The sequence below is a fragment of the Benincasa hispida genome, chromosome 9, assembly GCF_009727055.1.
Source record: "Benincasa hispida cultivar B227 chromosome 9, ASM972705v1, whole genome shotgun sequence".
NCBI classification, from domain to species: Eukaryota; Viridiplantae; Streptophyta; class Magnoliopsida; order Cucurbitales; family Cucurbitaceae; genus Benincasa; species Benincasa hispida.
Genome location: NC_052357.1, coordinates 36,387,450 through 36,403,237, shown reverse-complemented (window position 1 = coordinate 36,403,237; position 15,788 = coordinate 36,387,450). Strand labels below are relative to the sequence as shown.

At 32.2% G+C, this 15,788-nt stretch overlaps 2 protein-coding genes across 5 annotated transcripts; both read left to right on the top strand.

The window, feature by feature from the left end:
• The first annotated feature begins 1,313 nt into the window (after positions 1–1,313).
• Positions 1,314–5,469, top strand: LOC120085308. 4 transcript variants are annotated; one of them, XM_039041230.1, is made up of 8 exons: positions 1,315–1,404; positions 1,844–1,954; positions 2,154–2,288; positions 2,538–2,663; positions 3,611–3,682; positions 3,982–4,066; positions 4,142–4,199; positions 4,338–5,469. In XM_039041230.1, the coding sequence occupies exons 1-8, from the start codon at positions 1,371–1,373 to the stop codon at positions 5,247–5,249; spliced, it is 1,533 nt and encodes a 510-aa protein (XP_038897158.1). In that variant the 5' UTR covers positions 1,315–1,370; the 3' UTR covers positions 5,250–5,469. The 4 variants fall into 4 exon arrangements, with proteins under 4 accessions (XP_038897159.1, XP_038897158.1, XP_038897156.1 ...); XM_039041228.1 differs by having other exon boundaries at positions 2,541–2,663; positions 3,982–4,199; XM_039041227.1 differs by having other exon boundaries at positions 3,982–4,199.
• A 6,917-nt stretch (positions 5,470–12,386) lies between these two features.
• LOC120084698 lies at positions 12,387–13,237 on the top strand. Its single transcript, XM_039040508.1, has 3 exons — positions 12,387–12,614; positions 12,693–12,842; positions 12,920–13,237. The coding sequence occupies exons 1-3, from the start codon at positions 12,387–12,389 to the stop codon at positions 13,226–13,228; spliced, it is 687 nt and encodes a 228-aa protein (XP_038896436.1). The 3' UTR covers positions 13,229–13,237.
• The last annotated feature ends 2,551 nt before the right edge of the window (positions 13,238–15,788 follow it).

Sequence of the window (15,788 nt, the reverse complement as noted above, 5' to 3'; positions counted from 1 at the left end):
TGTTGTAAATTTGAGGAGAAAAACAATGCACCACGGGAACAAGAATACCGAGAAATTTAGAAAACAAAAAAAAAAAAAAATGAAACATAGGAAATTATAGAAATTTCTCTTTTATTTCTCACCAAAATTGCATATATACAAAATCTATATAAAAAAAACATTATTTATAAGCAATTTGGCAACTAGGATGTTGAACCATTTGGACACTAAAGATATGTAGTGATAAGACACATGGATAATTTGGCATTAAATACAAGGACAATGAGAGATAAGACACGTAGGGGGCGTTTGGGGTAAGGAGTTGGTTATTATAGTCATAGATTATTATAATTGGATTATAATAGTTTGTGTTTGGGGTGTAGATGATTTTGGTTTGAGTTATAATAGTATGTATTTGAAGTGTAAACTATTTTAGTTTGAGAAGGAAATAGTAAACATTGTAGTAAAGAATAAAAAAAATGATGAATGTAAAATAGTAAGAACTGTAGCAAATAGTAAATAGTATAGCAAATGAGGTTTTGAAATATAACTTTAGCTAATTGGAGATTACAAAATAGAATTTATTATTGCAAAAAGTGGTTATTATAATCTTTTAGAACACCAAATATGGACATTTATTTTTGTTTAAAATATTTATAATAGTAAGAGGCATACAAGTTTTCAAAATCTCAAAAGTTGATGTTAACCATATCTAAACAAATCAACTTAATTAAAAAAAATGTTTAAATTAACTTAAAATCATTTTTATCAAATCCGAAATATAGTGAAAATGCTCTCACAAAAGTTGTTTTAAAATTATACATTTAAATTTAAATTTTAGTGTTACATTTTTTTTAAATATAAAAATTTGAAAAAGTAAATAAAAACGATAAAGAATGTTTCCATTCTTATAACATATTCACTGATTAAAAGTATAAAAAGGGCATTCTCATCTATATTTCATTCGGTTTTCTATGAAGTAAACCACGTCAATAAATTTTTTATTATTATTTGATCCATTTGTAGTAACCGTAGAACGTGTTTGAAATGATTCTCAAGAGTTTAATTTAAAAAAGAAAAATTATTTTTAAAAAAAGTTGGTATGTATTACAATCATTTAAAATAATTTTTAAATAGTATTTTTAACAATTTTTATAAAAAATATTTAAATAAAAATGAGATTTTTGAAAAACATTTTTTGATCATCCAATACAAAGGGACCCATAATAATAATAATAATAATAATAAAAAATCTTATTTCTTTTTGCGATTAAGATTCATTGATACATATATTTTGGCGCCCAAATTTTCCTTACCCTTTTCTTTGCAAGAGAAGCCATGGCCATTCCAACAGAAACCACAATCCGTCGTTTTATAGGGCACACATTACAATGAAGCGCAATCCCAAACCTTCAATTTCTAATGGTTCTTCTTCGATTCTTCTCTACTACCTTCCGTTCTATTATTTTCATTTATCATGTTTTTGGGTTCCTTTAATTTTGATATCTTGTTGTTGCTACCCTTTCATATTTGAAGTATTTTCCGAGAATTTTGTTCCTTAGAGAATCGATTTTGTTTGTTAACTCTATTCTTAATCATTTCATTCTGCCTCTAATGTATTTAAGTTATTATTGTGGTTATGTTCGAATTCGTTCTCGATGGGTTCCTTTCTGGCTGATTATACCTCGACTTCTTTTAATTAATGAATGTTTGACGGTGTATTAGTTTTTGCTCTCACAGAATTCTTTGTTGATTTTAACGTAATTTGGTATATTCCATAATGAGAAGTCTGAAGTGATCAATCTTGTACATGGTCCCTTAAGATAATAATGTCCATAAATCCTTCATGAACATTCCCTTATAGATAGTAGCCGATGGAAGAGATCAAAAGTTGGAGATCTTGATTGTGATAGACCTTTGACAAGCAGAAGAGATTCTTCTCCCATATCCTTGAAAGAAAGACATGTTACATACCGTGAGTTTTCCACATTACCCAACTCTCAATTGCAGTTTCCTGCAGTAGCGAGCTATTGGAGGCTCCCAGTATTATCAATTCTCTTTGTCCTTTGTTCTTTTTTGAGTTTCATTCTAGTTAAGTTTCTTATTGTCTTAATGCATGACCCATTAAATAGTTGAAATGTGGATATATTTTCTTTTATGGGTGCAATGAACAGCAAATAATGCAAAAACTTCTGAGTTTGCATTTTTTAAGAAGTTCAGGGAAGATGCAAACCATAGATTCAGTTCATCTCTTCCACGTCAAAAGGAACTTCAATCAAAGAATTTCAACACGAGCGATAGTTTCAGAGGTAAGCAAAGAACTTTAATTGCAATATCGGTTTTAGCAGGGGAAAAATAACTTCGGGATCTGAACATTGTGGATCTTTTTAAGAACTATACTTTCAGTATCTGCCTTATCAGCTCAATGTTGACGTGTACTTTTTCTTCAAGTTTAAACCATTCTTAGAATCAACCATTTAAGATAGTACCAATAACTCCCGATAAAAGTTGCAATTTGCAAGTAACTTGTCACTTATAAATATTATTTTCTTTCCAAGCAGAGAGAGCAAACCCTGTTGAAAACCGCTGTAAAGACTTCACATCACATCATCTTGTTGAGAACGTCACTCCTGTTAACTTTAACTCGATGCATTTACCTCTGAGCAATTCATCCAAAATTTCAGGTATGCACTTCAAGCAAACATTCATTAGTGTTTTGTGTACTCTTTCCTGTGAAGGAAGATGTATAATTAAGTTGTCCGCAGTATTTTGTAACATGACTTTTTTCCTTTAATCATGCATTAGTTCCATGTATTCTTATGCAGGTTAACCTAGTTGAATAAATTAAATGGTATCAAGCAGATCAACATAAATTATGAATTTTGATTTGATAAATGAAGTCTGATAAGCATCTTATTGAGATATCAGTATTTTATATGTCACTGGAAATATATTCGCTAAATGTGTAAAACATAATTTTTATATAATATACTGATTGGTTTTTATATTTTGATATATTTTCCCTTTAAAGTGGTATTCATTATTTGGTTTTTCTTTTCTTTTCTTTTCTTTTCTTTTCTTTCCATTCACTTGGATTTCTTTCATTTAATCCATTTTGTCTAGGTTCTCATTTTCTTTCAAGCAAAGGGAAGAATAAGAATTCCATGCTTATATATTCTACGTATTGGAAAAATACATTTTTATTCCATGTACTGAACTAAGCCATTCTGCTTTGCCAATAGAGGATGAGTCGGAGATTTTGTTTCACATATTGCATGTTGGAAGCTTTCCCTTACAATAATTCTTTCAGTCTTTTACGTACCAAGACTTTTCCCGAAATACTAAATAAAAGGCCCAACAAAAGGAAAATGGGCCTTACACAAAAAGGCCCAACAAACACAACATCTAACAACTAAAAAGTAAGGATAAAGCCCGAAATACTAAAAATCCCCAAAATCCAATTACTCCCTTCTCACACGTCTTGTGTATTGGAGGTCTAAGACATGTATCAATATAATGTCTTTCAATTTGCTTGTTGATATTTTGGGTTTGAAGTACACGATGAAATGAAAGCCTACGGGAAACCACAACAGTTTCGAAATAGTAATTTGTGCTCTTTGTTTTATTGCAGAGGTAGATGTGAAACACACTCATAAAACATTGAAGGATATAGAGAGCAAACAGAGCAACGTGGAAAATGATGGTAATTCTCTCGTCTGAGCTTCTTTCTTCCTTCCTTCCTTTCTCTCTCTTTTTTTCTTTTTTAAGTAGAGAATAACAATTTTGAGTTTTATGCACAAAACTTTTCGCCTTTTGTGTATGTGGTTTCTTTTCTTCTTTTTTTTTAATCCATTTCTGCATTAACATAGTTGGGGAGCCTTGATCCTATAGATTTAAAAAAAATATGAGTTGTGTAATGTATACATGTAGTCGTTTGCATTAGAAAGAGATATGGATAATCATGATAACATTTTTAATCAGGCACTCTTTATATTCATGCAGATATTTTTAGTAGGAAGAGGCAGAAATTACGTCAGTTCATTCAGAATATGTCGTTCCATGGAGCTGGTGAATCATATGAGAAGGGGTCAGACTCGCCTTTATCTTTTGTTTCATCGTCTTTCTGGCTGCAACTATGTAGTTTTTTTTTATACTTGTCCAGGTACGGTGTTGTTTCCATGCTACTTAGCCGGCTTATACCTGATAGCAATCAGTGTAAGGTATGCTCTTTTACCATCTTCCAATAATTTCCACTTTTTTGCCGATTCTTTTCTCAATTAAAATTGTTCTTCAGAATTTTTTGGTTATAGTTCTACGTGAATACGTACTGACTTTAGAATGAACCTGATTCTCCACAGTTTAATAATAGCTTGGAAAAACTACAAAGGTTGCCTGGAAGGTGCTGTCCAAGGCTTGATTATGAGCATCATTTGAATAATAGTTCATCACCATGTCGTTTGAATGAATCGAGAGGAAGAGTTTTTTCCCATTCTGATTTCTCAACCAATAGCGATGATAACAATTTCCAAGATTACAGAACCAAGGAGTTTGACTGTGATGTAGAAACAAAAATGACTTTGCTGGATGTCAATGTTTCACCTCTTACTGCTGCAGTTGATAACTATAGATCACTTATTTCCAGCCTTTTCAAACCGCAATATGGTTTGTATGATCAAGGTGAACATTTGTACCTAAGAAAGCAAGAGCTAGAACCTCTTCTGCTAGGTTGGGATACCGACAACATAAAAGATGTAAGCTTTTCTTCTCAACTTACAGAGTTGAACACATTTGCCGAGTTACCAATTACCTTCGCTGATGATCATCAGCCGAACTTGCACAAGAGTTTTGGTGCTGTTGCGCTATGTTCATCCCCTTTCCCTTCCAGTAATCGTAGAAACTTGTACTCATTGCCATACTCCAGTTTAGCCAGCTATCAAATCCGTGGATTAAGTTGGCATAATGTTGAAAAGGAGGAAGATATAGATGCCACTTTCAACAACATGCATTTGAATTTCTCATCTGTACCCAAATGCCTTCGTCAGTGTGATAACTATGTCAACGACGAAGGCAGCCGTGACTTCTGTGCACAAAGTGCTGATTGGGTTATGAATAATGTGTTGGATGACAAACACCAAAATCCTTCTGTAGAAAGTCTGTGTGCTTCTGACATCGTCTTTGATTTTGGACGGAAATATCTCTCAGGCTCAAAGGAGCAATGCCAAACAGCTTATCATATACTTCAGTACCCACCTGATGAAATGAACCTATAGCCCTTGTCAATGAAGAATGTAATAATGACAGTTCAGATGATGTCCTCGCAGATTATTGGCTGCCCTTCTTTATCCAACCTGAGTCATTCTTTCAAGAAGGGAAGGTATGCTCCATAGTGGCTGATAAACTTAGCTGGGATGCAGCCAGAAGTGAAATAAATGTTGATATAACTGAAATGAATTGCATATTATAGCAGGTTCAATTTATAATTGTTCCTTTACGTTTGACCCTGTGCCATCTCTGGCCTGTCTTTTTATCGTACATTGTGAGGGAGAGGGAGATTTCTGGCTAGAAGAACAATTCCACTAACATAATTGAAAAGAAAAATAAGGTTTCTTGGTTGAGAGAGAATTCAACTTGATTTTCTTGGTGGAGAAAGAGTGAAACTCTGTGTCAGGTAGTTTGTCATGATAGGATGAGAATTCATTTCAAAGAGATTCAAGTTCTGTATTGCAAAACAGACAGATTGAGAATCATTGCCTTGAGAAAACCACTTTTATGCATCCTGTCTACATATTTTTCCAGTAAGTTCAGTATGAATTGCTTTGCTTTTTGCATTTAGAAGCCATGGGAACATCATGCACTTTGTCAAGGTAAACGATTTCAAGCCACTAATTTGAGTATAGTTTCATGGATAAAGCTATCAATTGCCATCTTAAAGGTCGATGGTTTAATCTCCCATTCCTACCATAGTTGAAGTCATAGAAACAAAAACAATCTCCCATTCCTACCATAGTTGAAGTCATAGAAACAAAAACAGATTCCAAGCCGGTCCACTAGTGTTATTGCATGTCGTATCTGTAAACCATCAATTGTATTGTAGAAGAAGAGAGTGGATTGATTGAACAAGTGATGAAGTCCAAGTTTACGATTAGCATTAAAACTAATTTCTTCAAAGTAGCTTGGAAGCAAACATCATACTTAGATAATTTTGAATAGGGAATTTGAGGCTTCTTTGGTATCCTCAGACCTCAATTATGTATATATCTAATCCTACTTTGCAATATTTTTGTCTCCCATTTCTGAAATTTTTGCAGAAGCTTTTACAGGATTTTAAAGTCACCAGGTTTTATGTTTTGATATGGTGAAAAGGGAGCTCAAATATTTGGTCTTAGAATCACCAGCTCCATGGTTTTTTCTGTCCTCTCTCTCAATTGGGTTATTGCATATCTCATTTGGAAATTGTTATGGGCAACATTATTTTCTTAAAATATGCACAAATATGTTCTTAAAAAGCATTTGCAAGTAAGTACATTTTTGGAAAATAACTCCAAATGTGGTAATTTTTTTTTAAAAAATGTAAAAATAACTGATATTCCTATGCAATAATTAATATTAACTATTGATATATTTGCACATATTCTTTTAAGTTCTATTTTTGTAATATTTTGTGTATTATACTAGCTTTGCCATTACTCCTCGCTACTATATGGAAATAATTTTTAACATTTTCGAATATATATATATATATATATGATAAAGTGTTATTTTTCAATATTTATTTTCTGGGTTATTTACCGTTATTTCTAATTTTACTGGTTTGTTGTAGGGTTACCAATGCTGGGCTTTTACTCTTTCATTATATTCGGTTGTTTTCGTCTTCCCCAATACAGAAGAATTACTATTCATTCTACAGTCAGTCTCTCTCTTTTTTTTTTTTTTTTTTTTTTTTTTTTTTTTTTTTTTTTTTTTTTAATATAAGAGACTTATTTGATACAAACTTGAAACCATAAAAATATATCAAACACATAATAAAAAATTTAGGGGCCTATTATTTATAGTTTAGGGAGACCATATATAGAAACAAACTCAGAAACCCATAGGATAAATTATCGATTTTATATGAAATTGTGTCCTTAACATAAAATTTTGGATTGTTGTGTTTATGCAACTAAAAGAGTTCTAAATTAAAATATTTGGTTTGTTTTAAGTAACATTTAATTTATCTCAAGTTATAGGTCACTTACACTTTGATTATACGTATATATATGATTTTAACACTTTTGCATAGATAATAAAACTACAAATCAAAAGTAAACTTGAGTTCTTTTTCTTATCTCATTTATTTATTTACTAAAAAAAAATCATATTTTAGCCAAAATTTTCTAAAGATATTGTGTAACTATTTCACAAGTCTAACTAAACAACTTAAAAAACAATTACACTCTTTTAGTAATAGAAAGATATTTTTGTAAGAAACAACTTGCAATTAGTGTAGAATTGTATTTAGTTTTTGAAAAAAGAATTGAGAAAGAGAAATTTGGTGGGGAGTAACATGGGTTGGCATTAAATAAATTAGAAAGAAATGTACCTACAAATTGACTTTTGATGGTTTTATTTGTTCCACCAAAGCCATAGTTGTTAGGTGGTTGTTATGATATGACTATGACTCCATATGCTCCTTTCCCTTTCCACCAAATACCATAATCCAATTATTATTTTCTTTTTCTGTCTGATTTTTTACCATGTTATACATATACTTGAGAGAAAATTGTAGGTACCAATGTCTCATTTCACAAAAGTCTAAATGAAACTTGACCTACTTTTTAAACCGTAAACAATTTTGTAACCTTTTACTTGTGTTATTACGAAGTTAAATTACAAGATCGACTTGTTGTGTATGAATGTTGGTATTTGGCTCTCACACTTGTTACTTGTTAAGTTTTCTTTTCCTCTTCTTTTGACCTTTTTTTGAGTTTTCCTTTCTTTAAAAGTATGAGTAGCAAGTGACATGTAACGAGAACGAGAAGCGAATAGCGAGTAACAAGTAATGAGAATTTCTTTTAAGAAGAAGAAAATACTAATAAATCACAAAAAGATAAATAACCTTTAAAAAGAAAAAGAAAAAAGAAGAAGAGCGAGTAGCCAGAATGGAGATTCGAAAGTGAAGGTGAAGTATCAGCACACGTACATAATGGAATCAATTTCATAATTTCACTTTATAATAATTTAACCAAAATGTTATAAAATTCACGGTTTTAAAAAGTGGATTAGATTTCATTTGGAATATCCATTAAAAAAACATATAATCGATAATCTAAAAAGAATATGGGAGTTGTGTGCGATACTAGTCTTAGACTTATCTTTTTCAAAACAATCATTTTTCTTCTGAAAATTGTTTTTTAATTTAAAAGCAGTTACTGATCCAAAAGGAATTTAGAATAAATTGTCATTTCCTTCTTTTTTTTTTTTTTTTTCCGAGTACAACAATTGTGTGGTGGGGAGATTGAATCTCCGATCTCTGGGGGACAAAAGTCATATCAATACCACTTAACTAAATTCACGTTGGTAATCAAAATCCCGTAACATGAATTTCTTTTTTTAATTTTGACCTACACAAAATCCCCAAATTTCTCTATTCTTGCAACTTACTAAACAAGTTATAAATTTGTGATAATCCTTTAGTTCGTATACTTTTAACTCTCCTTGTATTTTCAAATTGTCTATTTAATTTTTCATATTTTTCGCTCCTTTATTTCCAACTTTTATTCATTTTGATTACAACGCTTATTTTGGTTCTTTCATTATCTTTTTCCTCTATCATTTTCTTGTTTGCAACTTCAACATGATAATTGCATTTAATAAATTTCTTGATATGTAGTCATAGCTTTACACCAAATGCTTTCTATTGTGTATGGAATTTACATTCAAAATTATAAATATCCACCAAAATAGCCACTTTTAAAAGTATTAGGTCATCAACTAACAATTTTTTTTTTATAAATTGACGGAATTTAATAACATGAATTTGTTAGAAACAATAGTGAAAATTAAGAACAACATAGAAATATTATGAGGTATATAGCAATCTACCTTGATAAAATTTTCATTTTTAGTTTTACATTTTAAAATTTATGTTTGTTTCTTCCGATTTCTTACTAATTTTTTAGCTTTTGTTAATAAAACATTTGAACACTCCGAAGTCAAATTCCAAAAATAAAATGCAAGGTTTTGAAAACTAAATTTTTTTTTTTTTTTTTAAGACTTGACTGTATATATCTGAATATATTAGTAGAAATAGAAAGTAGATAACAAAACATATAAATATATAAGGGAAAATAGTGTGTGTATAAGCTTAATTTTCAAAAATTAAAAGTCAAATGAGTGTGTAACATACCTTAAGATTTTTTTTAGTATAAAAACTAAGTAGACTAATTTTCATGTTGACAGAAAAGTCGATGTCTTAGTTAAAAAAATAAGATTGTAAGCAACAAAGTTTCAAATGTCGGTGTTAAGCCAAAGCCAACGTAGTTTAACTGCATACGAAAGTTCCAATCCCTACCTCTATTGTACTAAAAAAATGTTGATGTCAACAAAGATATCGATCGAGGTCTCAATTTTATTATAATTTCAATGGAGAAATAAAAAGCAATGTTGATGATGATGAATATTTATGAAAAAAATATTACAAAAATAAGGAGTCATAAAAATATTTAAATTAACAGATAATCATTTCATTTAATATTCTCATTTTTAAATAAGTAGAAAATTCTTACTATTAATATTATGTACACATTTATAACATTTTGTCGATATTTTTTTTATATTTCGGTAGATTTTTCTACGATGCAATTGAAATATTGGTGTCCATACATTTTTCGATTAAGATATAGGTCATCAATTTTGAAATGTTAAAAATTTTAAATCTCCATCTTTATATATTGTTATTATTATTTTTTAAGTGAAAATATCCATTCATGTTTTATGTCAAATTTATAGACATATAAAAATGTTGAGGTTGGTAAATTTTAATACCCTTTTAAATGAAACATTTTTCTATATTTCATTTTTTTAATAGTGATTAATTTTTTTCTAAAGAAAATAGAGTTTTGAAATGTATAAATATATTTATAGTTTTTTGAAGCACTTTTGGATATCTAATCAAAACACTAGGAATATCTTATTAAATGCTCTTAATTGGATAGAAACAACCTCACAAATTAAACTATACAGTTTTCATTTTTTATATAAACAAATCTCCAAATTCTTAGAATAGAATAGTAATTTTTATGACCAAATAAATCAAATAGGACCCCATGTCCCTCTCATATCTCAATTGGCATAGAGAGAAAGAGAGAGGAAAATGTATTTGTGTTTATTAAGTAACAATTAATGTATTGTGTTTATTAAATAACAATTAATGGTCCAATTAAAAGATGCCATTTTAAATGTATTTTTTCTACTTTTAGTCCATATATTAATTTGACAGAAAAAATTAGATGTTAAGGATATTCTCCAACCAACATTATACTTTATTAAAGAGAGAGAATTTAAAAAAAAATGATTAGTTTAATAGCATTTGGTAGATATGATTTGGTGGAAGAAAATTTATTGTAAATTATTATTTTATGAATACCAAATAACTTCGAATGGTAAGAAAATGAGTATATGTCAATTACGATTGATTTATATGCTATTTTTTAAAATTCTTTTATCAAGTAATGTTCATAATTTTTTTTTCTTTTCTCCATTTCTCCCTTATTTTTCATTTCATTGTTCTCTTAAAATACTAATTTGAAATAAGTTTCAATATATTTTTTTTAAAATAAAGAAAAAGTTGATATGACAACCTTTAATTTGTGTAAATATTAAAATATGTACGTAGTTTCATTTATTTCATTTTAAAAGATATCATTAAAATTATTTACACTATCAATTTTTTTTACACATCATTTGTCATGTGTCAATTTTCTGTTTAAAACAATGTCATATATGTCTTTTAATTTCTACATATTAATTATTGTGAGAATGTAATCTTACTTTAAGAAGAAACAAACTTTCTAAAAATACTTTTTAGAACAAACCTCAAAATTCATGGATCAAAGTAAACTTTTTTAAAGTTTACGATCATAATTAAAACCCTAATACAATTGGTTACTATCCTTAATTCCTTTTTACGCTTTCGAATTCGAAGTTGTTCAAAAAGATAACAAGAATTTGAAGGGAAAATTTGTACAGATGACCCAAAAAATTGGGCCCAAAATGTCAAATGACCCTTTTTTAAACAATAATGTCAAATGACCCTCTGCTAACATCATCGCCATACCAAATTACTTAATTTGCCCTTATTTCGTCTTCTTACCTTTTTACTGAGAAAACCCACAAAAACTAAACTATTATTCATTCAAATTTTCCAAGGTTAATGGCTTCGTATTTCTCATAAACGAAAAAAAACTATTTCCGGCTTGCAAACGATTCTACTTCCGGCTTTCAATCGAATCTTATCGGTAAATCTTTCTTTCAATATGGTTTTTTTTGTTTGTTTTTTTGGTTTTGGATGTGTTCTGTGGTTGAAGACGAGTAGAAAGAGTTTGAGAGTGACACCGGAGAGATAAGTGAACCTATGGTTTGTTTGTTTGTTTTTCTGGTTTTCGATGTGTTATGTGGTTGAAGATGAGTAAAAAGAGAGAATGTGAGGGAGATAAGGGGGAGCAACACCGGATAGAGTGACACCAGAGAGAGCGACACCAGCGAGAGCGATTCTAGCGAGATCAATTCTAGTGAGATCGATACCAGTGAGAGCCATTCTAGCAAGAACGATGCCAGCGAGAGCCATTCTAACGAGATTTAAATAGAATGTTGTTTTACATTTTTTTTCCTAAAGGAGTTTACTGATTGAATTTTTTAATAAATGCAGGAGTGATTTAAGATGGCTACACGTTTCAGAATAGCTGAAGCTGACAGATTTTCCAGTTAAGTAACCAGCTTGGCCCACATTGTCAATGCAAACAAGATTGTCAAAGAGAAGTTCACGCCAACACAATTGGCCATGTTCAAGAGAATAGTTTTTAGGCAATTTGTTGATGTTGATATTCAACAGCCCAATTGTCCATCACATGTTGCTCAGAGAAATGAAAAGGACAAAATCAGACTCAATGACATTCGCTGTCTGTAGGAAGGTTGTCACCTTTTCGAAGGATGACTTTTTGGTGATGACTGGTTTGTGGCAATTCCCATCACGAGTTGATTGGAACCAGTAGTCCTCATATGAGCTTGCCATAAAGTATTTTGGTAATCGAGTGACGAAGGACACTTTATACCTCTGTGAACTCGAAGAAAAATACAAGGACTTAGAGTTTGAAAACGATGATGATGCTGTGAAGATCAACCTAATTTACTATACTGAGGTCGCAATGATGGGGAAAAACAAGCAGAAAAATGCAGTCGATCTCAAATGTTTCAAGGATATTCAAAGCTTGGAGTACTACAATAGTCTTGATTGGGGTACCATTATTTGGGAGAGGACATTGGATGCCCTAAAGACTGCCTTGAATGATAAGAGCAGTCTATACAAGACGAGGGTCAAATCAAATAAAAACTACGTTGTGAAGTACTCCTTACGTGGATTTCCACAAGCGTTCCAGGTAAATTTGATTAACATAATAATCGTGTTGTTTGATCTAACATTACTATTGTTCTTAATATATTTTAAATTTTTTTAGGTATGGACGTACGAGATCCTAGCTTCATCGATAGATAGGAACATTGCGGAGCGAAGGAGCAAGGTGGTTTTGCCCCGCATATTACGATGGTCATGCTCCCACTCAGTGTCCTTCAAAGTATTCGAGAGAAAGATATTCGAGTCTAACAATGTAAGTTTACTCTATGCATAACATGTTTATCTGGTTGTTAAATTGACACTAACCAGTTTGCTGGGTTGTTAATGCAGATAAAGGTTAAAGAGGGCACTGTGATGTCAAATGCTGAAAGGGAGTTTCGGGATACCCCAGTGGAACGACGACCTATATTTGAGCTAAGTGCGGATGATGATAGTTCTAAAAGTGGCTCAAGGTCGACGAGTGGGGGGGGTAGTCCCGAGAGTGAAAGTGATAATGATGACCATCGTGGAGATGCCAATGATGAGGTTGTCAGGGTGGAGGGAGGGGATGATCCCGAACATTCTGAGCACGAGGATGCTGAATATGGAAGGGTGGAAGGAGGGACATCACACGTAGTGATGATATGTTCGATGATATGATAGGGGACGTACGCGAGGAGGACGAGTTGAACCAAGTTGATGTCTTTCATGCTAACTCCAGTACAAAGCGTCTTGTGGATGAGGATGTTCTAAGTATACTGCCCGCCGCAGGAAAGAAGCCAATGCAGACGAGTCTACTTATTCGTACCTGCGGTCCATTGACAGCGCATTATCAAGGTTGGATGGCCATATTATCGGATTTAGATATTCGTGTCTTCAGTATGGAGGAAAACATGACTGACATGAAAGGGCAATTGTCGCCATCCTTTCATTGTTGCAGTCAATGCACAAGGTTTGCATCCTTTTATTTCTTTATGTGTTTAGCTTTTACTTTCGTGAACTCACCGTTTTCTTTACTAATGAAGGGTTCCACAGTGAATGAGGAGACGACCAGGTCACCCATCCCATCTCGGGAGCTCGATACGACTGCGACTGTCTCTGACACTCCCATCCCCCCTCTACAGCCTGATACCACCCCTTCACCTACTCCTACCCCCCTGTACAACCCGATACCACCATTACCACGACATCACCGATTTGACGTCGAACCTATACAGGCCAATGTTCCACAGACAGAGCCGACATGTCTGCCTTACTCACCATGCCATCTACAGAGGCTGATATGTCTGGCATCCCAGAGGCAGACACTTCTAGGATTGTTACGACCACAGAAGAAGTTCCACTGGTGAGTAATTTATTGATCAGTAATCTTTGTTTATATTTTTATATTTCTTGATGAGTAACGTTTTATTTCTGTTTATGTAGGATTCTTGAAGAATTAGTCATAAGAGAAAATCGGTTGATAAATATACACCCCAGCCCAAGTAAAGAAAAAAGTGTGGCTAAAATCCTCTCCCAGGTGTAGCTACGTCAACATCCAGATCGATCTGTCACATATAACGTAGCACACGCCATTCCACAACAATATCATAACAGAAATGATGGGTTGGATCTCGAACGAAAATACAAACAACGAGGTTTGAGAACTCCTTCAAACTACTCGACAAGCAATTCTTCAAGGAATTGATTACCCCGAATCCGTTGGGAGTGCAATGTAAGTGTCCTAGTCTTTACGTCTTTACATGTTGACTATCGTGTACTTTTACTGAAATATTCTTTTTTCGTGCAGACCATAAACACTTTATTTCATTTTATGAAAGATAAATTTTATTACCCAGCCGGACATGTGCATACATAAGTTCACCATCTTGCCAATTGGTGTTCGGTAAATTTTGATATTTCGTTTCTTAACTTCTCATTTCGTTAAGTTTCCTGGTCTTTACCTTTTTATTTAACTATTTTATAGAGTCACCTTAATGCTCGTGGTGGGGTATTTAAAAGAATAAAGAATAAGTCACTTCTGGAGGCTGCCCTAGCTTGGAAAGATGAAGACACGTATAAGGACTACGTCACCGGTAAATTCGATGTCAAATGGGCAGATTGTGATTTCATTTACACGGTGATGAATATCGACTGGATGGTCCTTGCCATGGACATTAACAGAGGCCACATATTCGTGTTTAATTCACTTCCGTCATACACCACCAATGACAAAGCTTTGTGAATTGGCTAGAGCCATTGACAGTCACAGTACCATCCCTACTTCACTACTGTGACGTGGATCGATCAAAGTCGGCCCTGTCCACAGCCCTGGAAAATCTCGCAACCTAAAACGTCGACATACAACACGGGTCAATTGATTGTGGCATTTTCGCAATAAAACTTCTGGAACACCTGGTGATTGGTGCTGATCCATCCGTAATCACTTAGGAGAAGATGAGTGAATATAGGATGCAATTAACGTGTCATCTTATGGGCAAACACTCCATATTTTTATATGTATAGAACATTGTATTTTTTTTCTTTGTAAAAGCATTCATTTATTATTTATGTATGTAAAAACATTCATTGTTTAATTGAACATATATTTTTTATGAAAGTTCAAAGTTCAAAGCTCAAAGTTCAGTATCAGAATTTTATCAGAACATGTTATTTTTATGTATAATGGAGCTACTGCTCTTTCATTGTATAATTGAATTTTATCAGTATCAGAACAGAGCACATCCAAAACCAATTATACAATGCATCCAATTGAAAGAATATTCATTGTATAATCTTTGTTTGTTATCCATTTTGTTTCAAGTATGTGTTCTGTAAAACAATTCATTGTATAATTGGTTTGGATGTGTTCTGCTACCTCTTATTAGTATCAGAATTTTATCAGAACATGTAAGTTTAAAGTTCAAAGTTCAACATCAAAATTTTATCAGAACATGCATAATTGAGCTTTAAAACATTATATGGTTCAAGGTTCAAAGTTCAAAGATTGAGAGAGCGAGATGTTCAGAGAGAGCGAGATGAGAAGACGAGAATTGTGAGAGAGAGCGCGAGATTGAGAGAGAGCGAGATTGTAGAGAGAGCGAGATTGTAAGAGAGAAGCGAGATTGGGAGAGTATTTGTTATCCATTTTGTTACAAGTATGAGGATTGAGAGAATATGAAGTCATTGTTTTTACACGTATGAAGATTGAGATAGTATTTTTTTATCCATTTTGTTTTCA

Coding starts and splice junctions, on each gene's coding strand:
- LOC120084698 (XM_039040508.1), top strand. CDS start 12,387: ATGGGGAAAAACAAGCAGAAAAATGCAGTCGATCTCAAATGTTTCAAG. Junction 12,615..12,692: donor GATTTCCACAAGCGTTCCAG/GTAAATTTGATT, acceptor AAATTTTTTTAG/GTATGGACGTACGAGATCCT. Junction 12,843..12,919: donor AGATATTCGAGTCTAACAAT/GTAAGTTTACTC, acceptor TTGTTAATGCAG/ATAAAGGTTAAAGAGGGCAC.
- LOC120085308 (XM_039041227.1), top strand. CDS start 1,371: ATGAAGCGCAATCCCAAACCTTCAATTTCTAATG. Junction 2,664..3,610: donor CAATTCATCCAAAATTTCAG/GTATGCACTTCA, acceptor GTTTTATTGCAG/AGGTAGATGTGAAACACACT. Junction 4,200..4,337: donor CTGATAGCAATCAGTGTAAG/GTATGCTCTTTT, acceptor GATTCTCCACAG/TTTAATAATAGCTTGGAAAA.